This window comes from Salvelinus namaycush, chromosome 36 (genome assembly GCF_016432855.1).
Source record: "Salvelinus namaycush isolate Seneca chromosome 36, SaNama_1.0, whole genome shotgun sequence".
Classification (NCBI taxonomy): Eukaryota; Metazoa; Chordata; class Actinopteri; order Salmoniformes; family Salmonidae; genus Salvelinus; species Salvelinus namaycush.
Genome location: NC_052342.1, coordinates 20,965,286 through 20,985,975, shown reverse-complemented (window position 1 = coordinate 20,985,975; position 20,690 = coordinate 20,965,286). Strand labels below are relative to the sequence as shown.

General features: G+C 43.4%; 1 protein-coding gene across 5 annotated transcripts in view; it reads left to right on the top strand.

The window, feature by feature from the left end:
- The window catches only part of LOC120030631 (H(+)/Cl(-) exchange transporter 3-like), a 60,841-nt gene that overhangs the window by 22,505 nt on the left and 17,646 nt on the right, over positions 1-20,690 (top strand). For 3 of the 5 annotated variants that reach the window (XM_038976063.1, XM_038976061.1, XM_038976064.1), the window contains 8 exons: positions 11,539-11,699; positions 14,634-14,733; positions 15,491-15,678; positions 17,464-17,586; positions 18,144-18,350; positions 18,839-18,919; positions 19,150-19,698; positions 20,267-20,453. In XM_038976063.1, the coding sequence (XP_038831991.1) occupies positions 11,539-11,699; positions 14,634-14,733; positions 15,491-15,678; positions 17,464-17,586; positions 18,144-18,350; positions 18,839-18,919; positions 19,150-19,698; positions 20,267-20,453 (1,596 nt within the window). Of the gene's footprint in view, positions 1-1,036; positions 1,319-11,538; positions 11,700-14,633; positions 14,734-15,490; positions 15,679-17,463; positions 17,587-18,143; positions 18,351-18,838; positions 18,920-19,149; positions 19,699-20,266; positions 20,454-20,690 lie in introns of those variants that run through there. The other 2 variants (XM_038976065.1, XM_038976062.1) reach the window with 1 other exon arrangement.

The following is a 20,690-nucleotide window of genomic DNA, read 5'->3' as shown; positions in this document are numbered from 1 at the left end:
TTAATACAGGTAATGAGTGGAGAACAGGAGGGCTTCTTAAAGAAAAACGAACAGGTCTGTGAGAGCCGGAATTCTTACTGATTGGTAGGTGATCAAATACTTATGTCATGCAATAAAATGCCAATTAATTACTTATAAATCATACAATGTGATGTTCTGGATTTTTGTTTTAGATTCCGTCTCTCACAGTTGAAGTGTACCTATGATAAAAATTACAGACCTCTACATGCTTTGTAAGTAGCAAAACCTGCAAAATCTGCAGTGTATCAAATACTTCTTCTCCCCACTGTATATATTCAATCCATTTTGAATTTGGGCTGTAACACAACAAATGTGGACTAAGTCGAGGGATATACTTTCTGAAGGCTCTGTTGGTAGCTATGAACCCTTCAGAAGAAATCTCACACATAGCTTCATATCCTCTTTGTGCATATGTGTTTGAGAGCGAAAGAGAGAAAGTTCATGTGTTTGTGGAAAAGGGAAGGAGAAGGTAGAGGAGAGTCTGTCTCGCACTAATGGTTTCACTCATTTGTTTATGGTAGTTTTCATCTTCTGGCTGTTTCTCTTGCTCTCCCCTGCTGTGGCTTTTGCTCTAATGGCATTTTGATTTTAGTGTGTGTGTGTGTGTGTGTGTGTGTGTGTGTGTGTGTGTGTGTGTGTGTGTGTGTGTGTGTGTGTGTGTGTGTGTGTGTGTGTGTGTGTGTGTGTGTGTGTGTGTGTGTGTGTGTGTGTGTGTGTGTGTGCGCACACGCTGTTCTGCCTCTGAGAAATTGCTTCATTCAAGTCAATTAGGCCTATTGATTGTGCAGAAAAACAGTTTTTCTAACATTAATATATTCATTTGTTAATTCCTTGGTAAGCAGCAAATTAAAACTGTAATGTACTGTATAGTGCTGCAGTCAATACAGATCAATATGATGCCAGCAGTACTGGCAGTTGTCTACCCTAACAACCAACCAGTGCGAGCCGATCGTCTTTCCTGTGACGACATCACCGGCCCCTTAGCAGTCAACTGCTGAGAGCTCGGCTCTCACACACACACACACACACACATCGTCACTCACGCACACACACAGTCACAAATAAGCCTACGCACACAGCCCGCTACTCTATTCGTGGCTGCTGTAAATCATGGAGGCTGCCTCCATGGTAAACAGTTCGCCTAGAGACGAGTAGCTAACGCGCAGTGAGAGAGCTAACGTAAGCTTAGCGGCCAACTGTCAGTTAACCATGGAGGATATCTCAGCCGAGACCGACCCCTATCTCCCTTACGACGGGGGAGGGGATACCATTCCCCTGCAGGAACTGCCTAAAAGAGGTATGCCACGATCCCCGCACCTTTCCTTCCTTCTGTATGGAGGTTGGAGGTTCATTTCTGTCTGTCTGTCCATATGTGCGTCTGGCTACAGTTAGTCATGGAGCTGGATAATCTAACGCTCAAGCTCCCAGCTGTTGTTATAAAGACTAAAATGGTGTGGCGCTTATGATTTAGAACAGATAGGAGGGCTGTAATGTGTGTGTGTGTGTGTGGGCGACAATATTATCTAACTAATGTTAGCTGGCTGTCATTCTTCGACCATTCCCCTGCTCATTGATGATTAACCTTGGCAGTTTGTGACCCAATATCTGGGCTGTGTGTGTGCGTTATCTGCGTGGTGAATTAGCTGGGTGTGTTTTTTTCACAGGAAGGCTTAGCTGAGCGGGATGAAGCAGTGGCCAAGGAGTAGCAATGTGTGCCACTGCCTCCTCCCTTTAGTCTCTTGACTTAGAATAAGCCGTTAAATGTTTGTGTGTGTTCAAGAGAGAGACACGTGTTTGGTGTGTGTGGGAACACCTCTATAACAGCTTCCAGATGTTGGTCTCCGTGTGGTGCTGATCCATTTAACATGCAACAGTGTTTGAAGAAAAAAATAAATATTTTATGAATATTACTAACAGCACCCGATTTTAAACACATTTTGTCAAGGGATCAGTGGAAAACGTTTTGAGTGTTTAATACAATACAATGTATTGTAATATTGTTGATGTTCTTAACCCAGGGCATTATGGGCCTGGGTTAAGAACACAGGGATATAGGTATCCACACTAGGCTTACTCCACCAATTATACATTTTTCATCGCAATACTTCGTGTAATCCCATTTTATTGTTATTAAACTGCAAAGTTTTCTCTGTAAATTGTCAGGATAATTAGCTTGAAAAATTAAAGATTCTCTACGATTCCTAAATGTTCCTTCCCAGGGCCCGAGACTTGGTTCATCTAGCCATGCGCTGCACAAGTCCTAGTAAAACTCTGTGTATGCTATTTTGATCTCACTTGAGTTGTGTTCTGATTATGAGGGAGTCCCTGATATATTTAGTATAAAAAAAGGGGTTCTAGAGAACAAAACACTAACTCACACTAACATCTATAAAGCATCTGCTATCCTCCTTATTACCTGTACAAAACCTTTACATTCTCAACATGATTCAATGTTGTGTGGATATATCCTTTTTTTCACAGTTAACTAATATATTGTTCTATCTTCCCCAAGGCCTTAGCCATTCATGGCACACCGCTTAATAATATCCTTGCCTTCAATATAGTGCTGAGCAATTAGTGCTTTTTGAGGTTGTTTCAGTTCGATTATAAAAAAATAATAACTTTTTCATTATTTTTTTTAATCAACTGTGCATAATATGGGTTGAATGCTGTGTAAGCGCAGAATAAAACAATTAATAAAAGTTTTTTTTAAAATTGTAGTGGCTGCCCATTACTGCTTTAACATAATTTATTCACATTACTTTAATACAATATTTGTTTAATTTGATGACTTTATTTAATTCCAAGTCATCATCTCATCTCTATAGAGCTGCTGCCTGTGAAGAACTACTAAAATAGTGATTTTGTCTGACAGCAAAGTAAATAAGGCATACTTTTATGACTGCTGAATACCAACTATCAATCTCTTAGATCATGTATTTTCAGATGACAATACCTCTGGAAGCAGCTGCTTTCTATCCCTCTAGATTGAGAGAAGAAAAAACACACAGTCTCTGTGTGCTCCACACCATTCTTATTATAGCTCAGTGCTCCACACAGACAGGACAGTCTCTGTGTCTGCTCCACACCATTCTTATTATAGCTCAGTGCTCCACACAGACAGGACAGTCTCTGTGTCTGCTCCACACCATTCTTATTATAGCTCAGTGCTCCACACAGACAGGACAGTCTCTGTGTCTGCTCCACACCATTCTTATTATAGCTCAGTGCTCCACACAGACAGGACAGTCTCTGTGTCTGCTCCACACCATTCTTATTATAGCTCAGTGCTCCACACAGACAGGACAGTCTCTGTGTGCTCCACACCATTCTTATTATAGCTCAGTGCTCCACACAGACAGGACAGTCTCTGTGTCTGCTCCACACCATTCTTATTATAGCTCAGTGCTCCACACAGACAGGACAGTCTCTGTGTCTGCTCAACACCATTCTTATTATAGCTCAGTGCTCCACACAGACAGGACAGTCTCTGTGTGCTCCACACCATTCTTATTATAGCTCAGTGCTCCACACAGACAGGACAGTCTCTGTGTGCTCCACACCATTCTTATTATAGCTCAGTGCTCCACACAGACAGGACAGTCTCTGTGTGCTCCACACCATTCTTATTATAGCTCAGTGCTCCACACCATTCTTATTATAGCTCAGTGCTCCACACAGACAGGACAGTCTCTGTGTGCTCCACACCATTCTTATTATAGCTCAGTGCTCCACACCATTCTTATTATAGCTCAGTGCTCCACACAGACAGGACAGTCTCTGTGTGCTCCACACCATTCTTATTATAGCTCAGTGCTCCACACAGACAGGACAGTCTCTGTGTCTGCTCCACACCATTCTTATTATAGCTCAGTGCTCCACACAGACAGGACAGTCTCTGTGTCTGCTCCACACCATTCTTATTATAGCTCAGTGCTCCACACAGACAGGACAGTCTCTGTGTCTGCTCCACACCATTCTTATTATAGCTCAGTGCTCCACACAGACAGGACAGTCTCTGTGTCTGCTCCACACCATTCTTATTATAGCTCAGTGCTCCACACAGACAGGACAGTCTCTGTGTGCTCCACACCATTCTTATTATAGCTCAGTGCTCCACACAGACAGGACAGTCTCTGTGTGCTCCACACCATTCTTATTATAGCTCAGTGCTCCACACAGACAGGACAAGTATGCGGGTACACAATGGGTTGTGGTAATTGTAGTTGCCACGTTTTCTGTGCTAAACTATCTAGAATATTGGCCTGTTGGCAACTACAACTCTCTACTACATCGCACAGTTCAGGCTTGATCTGATTTGTCTCTACAGAAACTGTGCATTGAGCTCACAGCAACAAAAAAAACGGAACAAAATGGAATTCAAATACTTTAACAAAGTTGGTCAATTAGTTGTTTACAAAACGAAAAATAACCTACATTTCCGTTAATCGCTCAACTTAAACTTAACCTACCACGTCACTGATTATCTCAAAAGAGAGAAACTACTTAACGTCATCCTATTCCATCCACTTTCAGTTTACGGTTGAGCTCCTTAGGGTACGTCCCTATCTGTGTGTCCGAGATAATGGTTTGTGTTGGTGTAGTCCTTGTTCATTACTTTCCCTTGCTGAATGAAATACACTGGCAAAGGATTCTCTCTCTCTCGTTCCCTAAATGTTTTTTTTCTCTCTAGTCTGTTATGAGGTAGGCCTTTCGGTCACGTTTCCTTACTAGCCTCGTGCAGGCCAGGGTTAGTTGCAGCCTGCTGTTCTCCAGCCCCAGTCAGTCCAGCTGCTGAGCTGAGCCTCTTTGATCTGCTTTGCAGGACTGGAGTAATGCTGGAGTAGCCTGATACTGGAGTAATGCTGGAGTAGCCTGATACTGGAGTAATGCTGGAGTAGCCTGATACTGGAGTAATGCTAGAGTAGCCTGATACTGGAGTAATGCTAGAGTAGCCTGATACTGGAGTAATGCTAGAGTAGCCTGATACTGGAGTAATGCTAGAGTAGCCTGATACTGGAGTAATGCTAGAGTAGCCTGATACTGGAGTAATGCTAGAGTAGCCTGATACTGGAGTAATGCTAGAGTAGCCTGATACTGGAGTAATGCTAGAGTAGCCTGATACTGGAGTAATGCTAGAGTAGCCTGATACTGGAGTAATGCTAGAGTAGCCTGATACTGGAGTAATGCTAGAGTAGCCTGATACTGGAGTAATGCTAGAGTAGCCTGATACTGGAGTAATGCTAGAGTAGCCTGATACTGGAGTAATGCTAGAGTAGCCTGATACTGGAGTAATGCTAGAGTAGCCTGATGCTGCAGTAGCCTGATGCTGCAGTAGCCTGATGGTGCAGTAGCCTGATGCTGCAGTAGCCTGATGGTGCAGTAGCCTGATGCTGCAGTAGCCTGATGCTGCAGTAGCCTGATGCTGCAGTAGCCTGATACTGGAGTATTGGTGGAGTAGTCTGATGCTGCAGTAGTCTGATACTGGAGTATTGGTGGAGTAGTCTGATGCTGCACTAGTCTGATACTGGAGTAGTCTGATACTAGAGTAGACAGATACTGGAGTAGTGGTGGAGTAGTCTGATACTGGAGTAGACAGATACTGGAGTATCCTGATGCTGGAGTAGTGGTGGAGTAGTCTGATACTGGAGTAGACAGATACTGGAGTATCCTGATGCTGGAGTAGTGTTGGAGTAGTCTGATACTGGAGTAGTCTGATACTGGAGTAGTGCCTATGTGCACTAAACCCTGACACTGAATGGTCTCACTTTAGGCATGTAACTGAACACACAAAGTGCACGTGTGTGTGTGTGTGTGTGTGTGTGTGTGTGTGTGTGTGTGTGTGTGTGTGTGTGTGTGTGTTTGTGTGTGTGTTGTGAACTCATTGATCAGTGTTGTGGTTGAAATCAGTCTCTTGTAGGATTCTGTTTTCATATTGTTATCATTCAGCTGGATGCTGTGTGTTAGCCTACACAGGTCGGTTAAATCAAAACATGAAGTGCATGCTGCACTGCAGGACCAGGGTTGCCTACCCCTGTTCTAGAGTCTAGATTAGAACATCCACTCAACCTCATTATGAAGACATTATTTATCTCCCCCCTGTGGATTTCACTCACAAATCAGGTTGGTTGGAAAGTAGAAGGCGATTATGTCCATCTCAATGATTGACTTGACTGCCTGCTCTGTTTGCCAGGCTGAGACTGTTTCAGCTGACTCCACAAGAACAAGCCATTTCACATTGGTCTTCCTCACGAAGGGAAGCACCAGATGAAAGCTATTAAACTAGTGTAACACACACACACTAGTTCCTGCTGCTCTCTGGGAAATGCCTATTTCTCTCTTACACTCCTATTTCTACATCAAAGGGCTTCATATAGACCTAATACTGTAATTGGAATGGCTTGGCTTGGCCTTCTAAAATCAGGTTAGAGGTCTGAGAAATCCTTTACTCATTTCTCTACTCCTAGTGGTAGCAAGTAGTGTAGTGAAAGCACACATTTATAGCGTCTCTGTTTATTAGTGTTAATAAATTAGTTTACTTTATTTTCTCATCCTCGCCATGGTCCTACTTTCCTAAAAATGAAATGTTATTGGTCACATACACATATTTAGTAGATGTTATTGCGGGTGTAGCGAAATGCTTGTGTTCCTAGCTCCAACAGTGTAGTAGTATCTAAGAATTCACAACAATACACACAAATCTAAAAGTTAAGAAATATATAATTATTAGGATGAGCAATGTCAGTGGCATTGACTAAAATACTGTATATACATTGCCTTAGGAAAGTATTCAGACCACTTGACTTTTTCCACATTTTGGTAGGTTACAGCCTTATTCTAAAATATATATTTTTTCAAAGTACTTCTCATCAATCTACACACAATACACCATAATGACAAAGCAAAAACAGAATTTTAGACATTTTTGCTAATTTATCAAAACAAAAAAACATATCACATTTTATTCAGATTCTTTACTCAGTACTTTGTTGAAGCACCTTTGGCAGCTATTACAGCGATTACAGAGTCTTCTTGGGTATGACGCTACAAGCTTGGCACACCTGTATTTGAGGAGTTTCTCCCATTCTTCTCTGCAGACCCTGTCAAGCTCTGTAAGGTTGGATGGGGAGCGTTGCTGCACAGCTATTTTCAGGTCTCTCCAGAGATGTTCGATTGGGTTCAAGTTCGGGCTCTGGCTGGGCCACTCAAGGACATTGAGACTTGTCCCGAAGCCAAGACAACACAGGAGTGGATATGTGCTTAGGGTTGTTGTCCTGTTGGAAGGTGAACCTTTACCCCAGTCTGAGGTCCTGAGTGCTCTGGAGCAGGTTTTCATCAAGGATCTTTCTGTACTTTGCTCCGTTCATCTTTGCCTCGATCCTGACTAGTTTTCCTGCCCCTGAAAAACATTGCCACAGCATGATGCTGCCACCACCATGCTTCACGTAGGGATGGTGCCAGGTTTTTTCCAGAAGTGACGCTTGGCATTCAGGCCAGAGAGTTCAATCTTGGTTTCATCAGACCAGAGTATCTTGTTTCTCATGGTCAGAGTGTTTAGGTGCCTTTTGGCAAACTCATAGTGGGCTGTCATGTGCCTTTTACTGAGGAGTGGCTTATCTCTACCATAAAGGCCTGATTGGTGGAGTGCTGCAGAGATGGTTGTCCTTCTGGAAGGTTCTACCAGCTCCACAGAGGAACTCTGTAGCTCTGTCAGAGTGACCATCGGATTCTTGGTCACCTCCCTAACCAAGGCCCTTCTCCCCCGATTGCTCAGTTTGGCGGGGTAGCCAGCTCTATGAAGAGTCTTGGTGGTTCCAAACTTCTTCCATTTTAAGAATGATGGAGGCCACTGTATTCTTGAGGACCTTCAATGCTTCAGAAATGTTTTGGTACCCTTCCCCTGTGCCTTGACACAATCCTGTCCCCTAACTCTACGGATAATTCCTTTTTGACCTCATGGCTTGGTTTTTGCTCTGACATGCACTGTCAACTGTGGGACCTCCTATACCACAGGTGGACTCCAATCAAGTTGTAGAAACATCTCAAGGATGATCAATGGAAACAGGATGCACTCGAGCTCAATTTCAAGTCTCATGGCAAGGGTCTGAATACTTACGTAAATAAGGTATTTCTGTTTGTGTGTTGTCATTATGGGGTATTGTGTGTAGATTGCTGAGGATTTTTATTTATTTAACCAATTTTAGAATAAGGCTGTAATGTAAGAAAATGTGGAAAAAGTCAAGGGGTCTGAATACTTTCCGAAGGCACTGTACATATGAAATGAGTAAAACAGTATGAAAACATTATTAAAGTGACTAGTGTTCCATTATTGAAGTGACCAGCCTGCTAGTGAGTGACTCGTCATTCACCAGTGTTTGAACTTTGATCACATTCCCACTTCCCACAGATCAGGTGACAGTCCCAGGTTTCTAGTATTTTATGTTAGCAGTTAGTGCCTAGGATTGATATCCTTAGTTAGCTTAGCAGTTAGCGCCTTGTTTCCTAGCATTGATATCCTTATTTAGCTTAGCAGTTAGCACCAACTGCCTCTCCTAGGTATCGTTATAGGCTAACACTAGGCTCTACAGCTTTGGATGTCATTGTGCCAACTGTGCCAAGCCACACAACGTTAGCCCCTGGATGACATGGTTGTACTAAACAGCCCCTGTGGCTGTATGCCACCCTACCTAACAAACTCCAGCACAATATCACACACTGCTGGGAAGTTCAGCAACTACACATCAGTGGTGTGTCCCTGACCGCATGCCATTGGAGAATGGTTTCGAAGGTCAGCAAACCCTGAATCATCATCATAAATGAATCACATACCCGTGGCTCAGTTGGTAGAGCATGGCACTTGTAACGCCAGAGTTGTGGTTTCGATTCCCATGTGGGACCAGTATGAAAAATGTATGCATTCCCTACTGTAAGTCGCTCTGCATAAGAGTGTATGCTAAATGGGGAAAAAAATATCTTTAATGTATTTAGCCGTAACTTGACAACGACTTGTCATTAGCTTTGCATCCATCTTCTGCAGATTGTTAGGGTTAAATCGGGTTATGTCAGTTGATGTGATGTCACAAAGGGTTTTAGGTGAATAATTCCTACTACAAGGCCAGATTATCAACAGATTTGAGCTATGCCGGTATTGCTTTGCAGTGTATTCCTATTTCTCTCTCGCTCAGGTAAAATGTCTCTCTGTAAAAATACACAATACACTGTATTGTATTTCAGAGAGCTGAAAAGAAGAATTTGCACAACAAAGAATGGGTCTAATGTTATGCATGCCTACCAGTTGTTTAAAGCACATACTTGAGGAGACAACATTCTCTTCTGATGTTTTTTTGGGGACACATAGTGACTTTGTTCTTTCCCGGACACATTCCAACAGACTCGTACAGTTGTCAGAATGACATGGGAGTTGCGCAACGTGAGCGATTTCCCTCTTTATTGGTAGAGTTGTATGGGTAGATGAATGTAGGGCTGTCTCTGTGCCTTTGAAAATAATATGTAATCCCTATCATAGTCAGAGAATACTGCAAAACAATCCACTGAATTGGATAGTGCACTTACAATTAGATTTTTATAAAGTGTTAGTCACGTGCCGAATACAACAGGTGTAGACCTTACAGTGAAATGCTTACTTACGAGCCCCTAACCAACAATGCAGTTTAAAAAAATACACATAAGAATAAGAGAGAAAAGTAACAAGTAATTAAAGAGCAGCATCTCTGACGACTACGTGCCGTTGTCCGGTGCTACTTCGCATGAATGTGTCTTACTGTAGCAGTGTTTGTTTCTATCAGATCACATCCACTGCAGAGAGAGATGACCTTTTTCAAAATGGCGGTTGGCTGCCCAGCTGAGTTGTAGTGCTGAGCACTACAAGTCACCTCTGCTCCATCTCCGCCTTTCTCTGTGTGTGTGTGTGTGTGTGTGTGTGTGTGTGTGTGTGTGTGTGTGTCAGCCAGCCAGCCAGCCAGTATAATCTATTTAACTATCCTTGTTAGATGCGCCGATGCACTGCTACCAACCAGCATAGTCGAGCATGACTGGATCTGGGATATCAAGCATTAGCAGTGATCATCAGGCATTATTCTTGATTATCGTCATGAAGGACATCATTTTGGAATATATATTTTTGGAAATATGGAAATTTTTCTCCTATCCTGCATCTCTGCCAGTTGAAACATTTTAAGTGTTGTAATGCAATTTAAAATATTGCTACATTCTCTGTGCTTTTTGATCATGCTAGAAGGGTGCCCAGAGCTGTGTGTTCAAATCCCTACTGGTGAACAGAACATCAATTGAACATTGTTGGTGTGGTGTAGCCTACATCCTGTATTAAAACAAGCAGACCTAGACCGAGAAGAATGGCAGACTGTTGTAATCCTTGGCCAGTGTTCACTTTACAGTCACACTTTACTACTGTGCCTCTGTTTCCCTTGCCACATTTTTACTACAACATAACACAGCCTGTTGTGTACACAGAGGCATGTGACTGTAGAAAGGCCCTTGTGTCCTTGTGGCAATTTTTATGGGGAACTGTTATCAGAGATTGTGAAATGAGATTCGAGGAAGAAAACCTCACAGACTTGTAAGTAAACATTCTCCTTTAAACCGGAACGGTCCTTTTTGAAGGAAGTCTTTAGATTGTGAATGAACCACTGTTCTGAGACTAACCTCCATGACCAGTGAGTGATTCATTAAAAGGAAACGTAGAGCCCTGGCTCAGATTCTACCCCCTGTGTTCAATCTGCAATTGAACGTCTGCAACTGCACCTCCATTTTGGCTCTGAGCTGCAGGTTTACCCACAGTGCTCTGGTGGTGAGGGGGTAAAGGGAGTAAAGAGGATTTAGTCATCTGATTTATTACGGAGCTGTGTGTGTACACGGGTCAGTAGTTAGTTTTTTCACTGTGTCTGACTCTGGTTGAGATGCAGCAGGCATCCAACGGATGGCTGGATGGACGGGGTTTTCCCCGGTGTGCCACAAGTACCAGTCAGTCAGACAAACTCTTGTTTTCATATGCCAGCAGGCAGCATGTACAATGCAGTGTTCCTAATGGAGTAGATATTTACCACTTCCAGGTTGATGCACACAGTGTAAAGAATAAACATGAAACTGGGGTTGGTGTAATTTGATTTCAGGGATGATAATCGTGTGAGAAGCAGAAAAGGCTACAAGCACACTGTAGTTATGCCTCTGCTGGTGGGTTTTATGTACAGTAGCAGTGTTTCTGCTGTTGGTCCTTGTCAGGGCGGAGGTAATCATATCTTCTGTGTCAGATGTGACTGTGTTACTCAGTGGGAGGTTTTCTCTGACGCTGTTACTGTTGCCTCCTTTTACCTGGGTTTTTCAGTGGAGGCTGACAGGGAAGATCATTACATCACTGTCTGTCTGACCCAGATGGCTTATTCATAACAGCATTTGGCCCATCCAGACTTCTAGCAGGCTATGAAGGAACTAGTATGCCATTGTCTGGTCTCTCACAAACTCTCTCTCTCACACCTGTAGGATCTAACTACGTCATGTCTAACGGGGGAGGGGTGGTGAGCAGCACCACCCACCTGCTGGACTTCCTGGAGGAGCCCATCCCGGGGGTCGGCACCTACGATGACTTCCACACCATCGACTGGGTCCGGGAGAAGTGCAAGGACCGCGAACGCCACCGCAAGGTGAGGATGCGTTTACATTTTAGAAACTAATTTAAGAAAAGAATAGCTGCACACTAAATATATATAGATTTTTAGTAATTTAGCAGACTTACAATCAGTGTATTCGGCTAGGGTAGGTAAAATAACCACAAGGGTGTCCCCAAGGACTCATCTAGATTCTACATTCTGACCCTCTTACCACTGTATAGTGTAGTTTTGTGTCTGAACAGATGTCTTATGAGCAATAATGTAATTTCCAGGTCAGGTCTTCATTGTTGCTTGTGTTGTTGTCTTGTGGGATGAGTAGGGGGGAGAGGGAGCTATTCTCCACAGTGTCTGCCACAGGTCAGGGCTCATGTTTGTTGTTGTGTTGTGAAAGAAATGGTGCCCTAGAAGTGTTCCCTGATCCCTGTTCTCTGTGGTGGCTCAGTGTGCATGTACAAGCCTTTTTGTTTCAGTACCATTTATTTTATAACACCTAGTCTTTCTCTACTGGGCTTGGGCAGTATATAAATTGTCACACCTTCATACCGACCTTATGCCATACCGGGATATTCGGTAATATCCGAAGGTTAGCAATGCTAACAAGCACATGTAACATCCCATAGAGAGTGCTAACGAGCGCATTGCAAACATTTTATACAGTCTCTGACCTAGAGTATTTGCAGGACAAACATCTCAGCTCATAAAATGATACAAGTAACTCTAAAATGCTACTCAGTTTGCTGCACGAACAAAACAAATACTAGACAGGCTTTTGATCCAGGAGGAGATTCTTCGCTGTTACCAAAAAACAGTTCAGCGAAACTTAATTTTGGAAGAAGCTAACCACTTAGCTACATAGCTAACTAGCTGCTAAATTAGCAAACCAAGTGCACAACTCAAGAGCATTTAGCACATTTTAGACAGTTAACTTAATAGTTAAACAGTGGCAAGAAAAAATATGTGAACCCTTTGGAATTACCTGGATTTCTGCATAAATTGATCATCAAATTTGATCTGATCTTCATCTAAGTCACAACAATAGACAAACATAGTCTGCTTAAACTAATAACACACACATTATTGTATTTTTCTTGTCTAGATTGAATACATAATTTAAACATTCACAGTGTAGGTTGTATGTGAACCCCTAGTATGTGAAGCCCTAGGCTAATGACTTCTCCAAAAGCTGATTTGAAGTCAGGAGTCAGCTAACCTGGAGTCCAATCAATGAGACGAGATTGTAGATGTTGGTTAGAGCTGCCTTCCCCTATAAAAAACACTGACAAAATTTGAGTTTGCTATTCACATGACGCATTGCCTGTGAACCATGCCCCAAACAAAAGAGATCTCAGAAAATCATCTTTTTCCACCGCATTCCTGGCAAACTACTCAGTGGACAGAAGGAACTACAGCTGAGTTGTTTAGAAGGAACACACAACACTATGTGTGGAGAAAAAAGGAACAACACACCAACATCAAAACCTCATCCCGACTGTAAAGTATGGAGGGAGCATCATGGTTTGGGGCTGGTTTGCTGCCTCAGGGCCTGGACAGTTTGCTATCATCGACGGAAAAATGAATTCCCAAATTTATCAAGACATTAAGCAGGAGAATGTTAGGCTATCTTATCTGTCCACCAATTGAAGCTCAACAGAAGTTGGGTGATGCAACAGGACAACCACCCAAAACACTGTAAATCACTGTAAATTCGGTAAATCAACAACAGAATGGCTTCAACAGAAGAAAATAAGCCTTCTGGAGTGGCAGAGTCCTGACCTCAACCCGATTTGAAATGCTGTGGCATGACCTCGAGAGCAGTTCCCACCAGACATCCCAAGAATATTGCTGAACTGAAACAGTTTTGTAAAGAGTAATGGTCCAATATTCCTCCTGACCGTTGTGCAGGTCTGATCCGCAACTACAGAAAGTGTTTGGTTGAGGTTATTGCTGCCAAAGGAGGGTCAACCAGTTATTAAATCCAAGGGTTCACATACTTTTCCCACCCTGTACTGTGAATGTTTACATGGTGTGTTCAATAAGACATGAAAATATATAATTGTTTGTGTGTTATTTGTTTAAACAGACTGTGTTTTGTCTATTGTTGTCACCTAGATGAAGATCAGATCAAATTTTATGACCAATCTTTGCAGAAATACATGTTTTAGCAAAGGGATCACATACATGTTCTTACCACTGTAAGATATCTAGCTGGCAAACATTTTGGTTGTGAATTCCATACTGTAACTTGATCACCTGGCGCATGCTGCATAACGGTGAGTGACTCACAAGTCTCCGGTCTCTCGTCATTGTGTGCTTGTAAACAAACACTACATGACTGGGGATTACTGGTAAACTTCATAATGAAAAATTGTGACAGGTGAGGTGAAATGAAGAATGCAATCTGCTTTATCTCCTAACGTATTGTACAAGTTGACTGCAGGTATTTACTTAAGTAGAAAGATAACGTCAAAATAAATAGAAGAAACAAAACATCCCAAGGCTATTTCCAAATACCCCGGTATACGGTATACAGCCCAAGTCTCTACAGTGTCTGCCAGGGGTCATGTTTGTTGTTGTTGTTGAGGTGTTCCCTCCTATGCTCTCTGTGGTGGCTCTGTGTGCCTGACTGAGCACCACGAGGAAAACCTTTTTGTCTTTAGTGATATGAATCTGGGTTACATCGTTCCTCAAGGTTCCATTCACTCCCACATTTGAATGTTGCCTGGAGTTTATTTTATTTTTTTATCACCCGACAAACAGGAACACGTAACAATTGCTCTGAAGTTGACAAACTGCAGAAGCAGCAGTTCATGGATGGTTAGGCCTCTCATTATGAGTGGTAATAAAATAATATGATCATTTTGATAATTGTTTCTCTAAAAAGGGGAGAACCATATATTGTTTAATACTTTTAGCCAGCTGTGACTTTGAGTATTTATGTTAAGTGTGTGTGTGTGTGTGTGTGTACAGATCAACGCTAAGAAGAAGGAGTCTGCATGGGAGTTCACCAAGAGCCTGTATGATGCCTGGTCTGGATGGCTGGTAGTGACGCTGACAGGACTGGCCTCAGGTAATACAGACACCTGAGCTCACCTGTACTAGTAATGTGAGAGCAAAATTACAAGATTATGTTATAATGCTGTTATTGCATCAAATGGTTGTTTTATGCAACAGAATAGAGGGTTTTATAACACTCATCTGTGTGTGTTCCACTGAGAATGGGCCTCTGGAGGCTTAATGCTGAAGATTTACGATGTATTGGGTGACCTAACAAGACCACATTCCATAGCATGAGTTGGTGTTTCTGTTCTATGAGGTACCAGGGTGGAGATGGCTCCAGTATGGATAATTATGAGAGGAACGTTGTTTTGGGGGCCAGACCCTGGATTCTACACAATGAGAACAGTCTTTACAGCAGATGCAGTTTGCTGTGAATTATTAGTATCTTTTCATACGAATCCTAACCTTGTGACCCATTTCATGCATCTGTTTGGCATGAACATTCAGGAGGATATACGTTGCTATAAAATGCTGTGGCTCAAATCCCCTCGTTGGGCTCTCAACTAATCACCTATGGGTGGGTCGTTGACAAGCTTCTTTATTGCAATAATTAATCGATGTTATTAATACGTTTTGAATAAAGTAATATTCTGATTGGTGATTGACCTTGTCTTTCCTCATTATTGATGAACATTTCCACGACAGTAGTCAAGTGTATTTACGGTAAATGCAGGCTCGTCATTGACAACGTGTTTGTTGTTCATCTTGTTTGTTATGTCACACTGGCACAGGTTTAAACTATTGTTTCCTTCTCTTTGTCCAATCAGGTGCCCTGGCGGGTCTGATCGACATCTCTGCTGATTGGCTGAACGACATCAAGGAGGGGGTGTGTCTGAATGCCATGTGGTTTAACCACGAGCAGTGCTGCTGGGGCTCCAACGAGACCACGTTCGCTGAGAGGGACAAGTGTCCTCAGTGGAAGAGCTGGGCGGGGCTCATCCTGGGCCAGGAAGAGGTGAGAGGGATTTAAAAATGTAATGTCAAAATGTAGATTTCCGCTTAAACAGACATCATTATTTATCATGAGAGGGCCATAAAAAATACCAAGTAATGATTATACTGCCAGAATGATTAAAATATCACCTTTCTAGTAAAAATAGTTAATAAATTGCTGAGTCGTAGTCACTTTTGAGGATACAAGTACACAGTACAAATATGATGAATAGGGCTTAACATGTTTGTGGGAATAGGGCTTAACATTTTTGTGGGAATAGGGCTTAACATGTTTGTGGGAATAGGGCTTAACATGTTTGTGGGAATAGGGCTTAACATTTTTGTGGGAATTAGGGCTTAACATGTTTGTGGGAATAGGGTTTAACATGTTTGTACTGCTTTCTAAATATAGTAACAATCAAGTTATAAACAATTTACTATAAGATTTCACCTTATAACTGTAAAATATGTGTTTCTCCCCAATTTCCTGATATCCAATTACAATCTTATTCATTATTGCAACTCCCCAACGGGCTCGTGAGAGGCGAAGGTCGAGTCATGCGTCCTCCGAAACATGACCCGCCAAGCCGCGCTACTTTTTAACACCCGCCCACTTAACCCGGAAGCCAGCCACACCAATGTGTCAGAGGAAACACTGTTCAACTGACGACTGAAGTCAGTTTGCAGGCGCCCGGCCCGCCACAAGAAGTCGCTAAAGCGCTATGAGCCAAGTAAAGCCACCCTGGCCAAACCCTCCCTTAACCCAGACGACGCTGGGCCAGTTGTGCGCCGCCCTATGGGACTCCCAGTCACGGCCGGTTGTGACACAGCCTGTGATCGAACCCCTGCTGTGAAAGAGCATTTTCTGCTCCGCGTCCTCTGAGCGACGCACAGACGCAATTCATATGCATGCTGACTTGTTACAACTTTAGTTTTAAGCACAAAGGGATTTTGTCTCTCTGTGACCAAGAGAAAGTGGTCTCGTTTCAAATCTACTAAAATATTTTTTTAAATGTTCATGTTGAGTGCTCTAAATCCATCTGAGAGCATCATAGCGAGATGAGACTGTTGCTGTAATCACTAGGCTCTCCCGTTTCATATGCCGTATTCTAAGCTGTGAGGTTCACGGCCAGGGGAGTTCGATCCTTTGTCTGGATAGGCCAGAAAATGTATCACTCCCTATTCAAATGAGGTTTCAGATTTCACATACTGCATCTCAGATGAGAGCGGAGAACGGCAGGCGAAGCAGAGCGCTTTGTACACAAAAATGTTGGTTCGGAACCGGTCCAGAACTGCTCAGTCCCCTAAATAGGGGACTTAACATTTTAAGATGTTTTAAGTGACATGTTACAGGTGTCATATAGGTGTTATAAGCTAGTAGTTTCCATTGCTGAGATGGACAAGTATCATCAGTGGAAGAGATTGGGTGAAGTAATACTTCTGTGTTCCAGCAGTAGTTCACCACTCTTTTCCATTACCTTTTCACTCAGAATAGTTCAAACTGTCTTAATGTAGTAACGTTAAAGGGATAGTTGGTATTTTGAAGCTAGCTGTACCCAAAACCTTTCCCTTTGTGTGCTAAGCTAGTTAGGATTGGCTCGCAATCTACCTTTAACTTCCTTCATGCTGGATGCAGATAGATTTAAAAAAAGATGGTATTCATGAGTTCTGATGATTGCCAAAATCCCAAACTATCCCTTTAATGGTAGTTTGTGTGTAAACGTGCTCCTCTCCCTCCTTCGACTGCCCCCTCTTCGCCTCTTCCTTCTCTCTCTCCTTCTCCTCTCTCTCTCTCCTCATCTCCCAGGGTCCTGGTTCCTACATCATGAACTACTTCATGTACATCTACTGGGCTTTGTCCTTTGCCTTGCTGGCTGTGTTACTGGTTAAGGTGTTCGCCCCCTACGCCTGTGGCTCAGGCATACCTGAGGTAAGAGCGCACGCACACACATGCACAGGTGGAATGCAAACACTCACAAGTTTACATGGATACACACACACACTATGTATTGTAATTCAGGTGGGTTCTGCACCTGCTTTGTAGGAAAAATTCATGTTGAGGTGAGCTTGTCTGCTCTAGTCTAGCACTCGAAATCTCACTTTCTAGTTGCCATGGCAACAGGAGAGCAAGCGAGATGGGGATGAGCACTGCGGAGCAGTTGGAGTTTTAATTTCTTCAAAATTCTTAGATCGTGACATTGACCATATCTGGCAAGCTAGTCGCGGTGGTCTCAATAAATATGATTATTTGGTTCTAAGACTGACAACAAATTTTGCCCATAGAGAGAAACGATTTGTCAGGGTATATCGTTTATATCAGGGTGGCTTTTCGGGAGCAGTTTGGAATATGTTTGGACATTTGCCTTATTTCTTCAACAGACCTAACCATCTACCTCCTCTACCCTCGGTGCTTCTCCAGATTAAACCTAGAAATAATTTCTCCAGTAGTATATTTACCTTATTTCCCCTCATCTCTCTGTCTCCCAGATAAAGACCATCCTGAGTGGGTTCATCATCCGGGGTTACCTGGGGAAGTGGACCCTGCTGATCAAGACGGTGACCCTGGTGCTGGCTGTAGCGTCTGGGCTGAGCCTGGGGAAAGAGGGACCCCTGGTTCATGTGGCCTGCTGCTGTGGAAACATCTTCTCATACCTCTTCCCCAAGTACAGCAAGAACGAGGCCAAGAAGAGAGAGGTATGTATGATCTACTGTTCTATTAGGTGTGGAGAAATACAATATAACTTTGTCCAAGTACAGTAGGAATGAGGCCAAGAAGAGAGAGTGTATGGTTTGGTGTATGTATCCATTGTATTACATTACAAAGTTTAGAGTTTTGTTATAAGACATTCTTTTGGTGACCTTTTCTGTTGTATGATTTATGATTTGGGTAAATTCTTGTCAGTGTTTCAGCTGACTCGGCCTGTGTTTTGGGTAAATTCCTGTCAGTGTTCCAGCTGACTCGGCCTGTGTTTTGGGTAAATTCCTGTCAGTGTTCCAGCTGACTCGGCCTGTGTTTTGGGTAAATTCCTGTCAGTGTTTCAGCTGACTCGGCCTGTGTTTTGGGTAAATTCCTGTCAGTGTTTCAGCTGACTCGGCCTGTGTTTTGGGTAAATTCCTGTCAGTGTTTCAGCTGACTCGGCCTGTGTTTTGGTACTAATCTTTTTTATTTGTTTTCTCTGCAGGTCCTATCTGCAGCATCAGCGGCTGGGGTGTCTGTGGCTTTTGGTGCTCCCATAGGCGGAGTACTCTTCAGCTTGGAGGAGGTACATTTTATATTGTGTGTGTGTGTGTGTGTGTGTGTGTGTTTCTATGAGTGTGTCCGTATAAGTAAGCACATCACACACACTATAGCCTCGTTTTAAGCCGAGTTTCTGTGTAAGCACTTTGACAACTGATGTAAAATCTGTTCATGCACTCTTGTGTCTCTGTATGAGTTAATGCATCCCACTATAATGTCCCCTATTCACCTGTCTCTCTGCATCTCTCTCTCTAGGTGAGTTACTACTTCCCTCTGAAGACTCTGTGGCGCTCCTTCTTCGCTGCGCTAGTGGCAGCCTTCGTCCTCCGATCCATCAACCCGTTTGGCAACAGCCGTCTGGTCCTGTTCTACGTGGAGTACCACACCCCCTGGTACCTGTTTGAGCTTATCCCCTTCATCCTGCTGGGGGTGTTTGGAGGCCTCTGGGGGGCCTTCTTCATCAAGGCCAACATCGCCTGGTGCCGAAGGAGGAAGTCCACCCGCTTCGGGAAATACCCCGTCCTGGAGGTCATCTTCGTGGCGGCCATTACCGCCGTGGTGGCGTTCCCCAACCCGTACACGCGGCAGAACACCAGCGAGCTGATAAAGGAGTTGTTCACTGACTGTGGGCCGCTGGAGTCGTCCCAGCTGTGCCATTACAGGAGTCAGATGAACGGGAGCAAGGCGTTTGTGGATGCGTCGCCTAACAAGCCGGCGGGGCCCGGGGTGTACACAGCCATGTGGCAGCTGTGCCTGGCGCTCGTCTTCAAGATCATCATGACAATATTCACCTTCGGACTCAAGGTGAGGCAGGGCAGGTTGGGTACTACCGTCTAGTTAATGTAGCCCGGCAGTTAAAGGGGAAGTTCAGCCAAAAACATCCTTTATAACTACTATTGCCTGGTCGTTTGTCAGTACCCCAGACAGTTTTTAGGTCTATTGCTTGAGTATTTAGATGTAGGTAATACGCTGATTCTACCCCCCGCCTTCCCCATAGAAACCCCATGCAATGTCAAAAGTCCATCCTAAATACCTCAACACACCGCTCTGGCCTCCCATGATCGAGATAGTCCTTGTAATGACTTTCTCTGCACAATTTTTCTGCTAACTTATTTCAGTAGGCACATTTTTAACTTATGAATGTCGTTTCGGGAAAGTTTTATAAAGAGCCCAGAAGTGTTTTTGGGTGAACTTCCCCTTTTAATGTGATGGTATTGGGTATGCATGTCTCTCAGATTGTGGTCTAATCCAAATCTTAGATTGTAGTCTAGACTTTAAGTAATGCTGCTCATGGTTAGGGTTGAGAAATACTGAGCAAAATCAGAATTGGAATTTCAGTTCCGGATAGTTTTTTTGTGGTTCCTGTCCCCAGGTTCCGGCAGGCCTATTCATCCCAAGTATGGCCATCGGGGCGATCGCCGGGCGGATTGTTGGCATCGCCGTGGAGCAACTGGCATACTACCACCACGACTGGTTAGTGTTCAGGGAGTGGTGTGAGGTAGGCACCGACTGCATCACCCCGGGACTCTATGCCATGGTGGGGGCTGCTGCATGTCTGGGTGAGTTACACTGACTGGATGTGGGTGTCTGTAATGATATGGTCACGTCTGATACTCCTACTCAGTGTTCATTCCCCATTCTTGTGATACATTGTTATATAGACTGTGTTTGTCAATGGATCACAGAAACACGAAGCTGTGTAAAATGTAATCTATCCTGTTGGATGGCTTTGGTCCTCTCCCATTCAAACCTTTCCTTTTGTCTGTAGGTCGTTGCTGTATAAAAATAATAGGTTC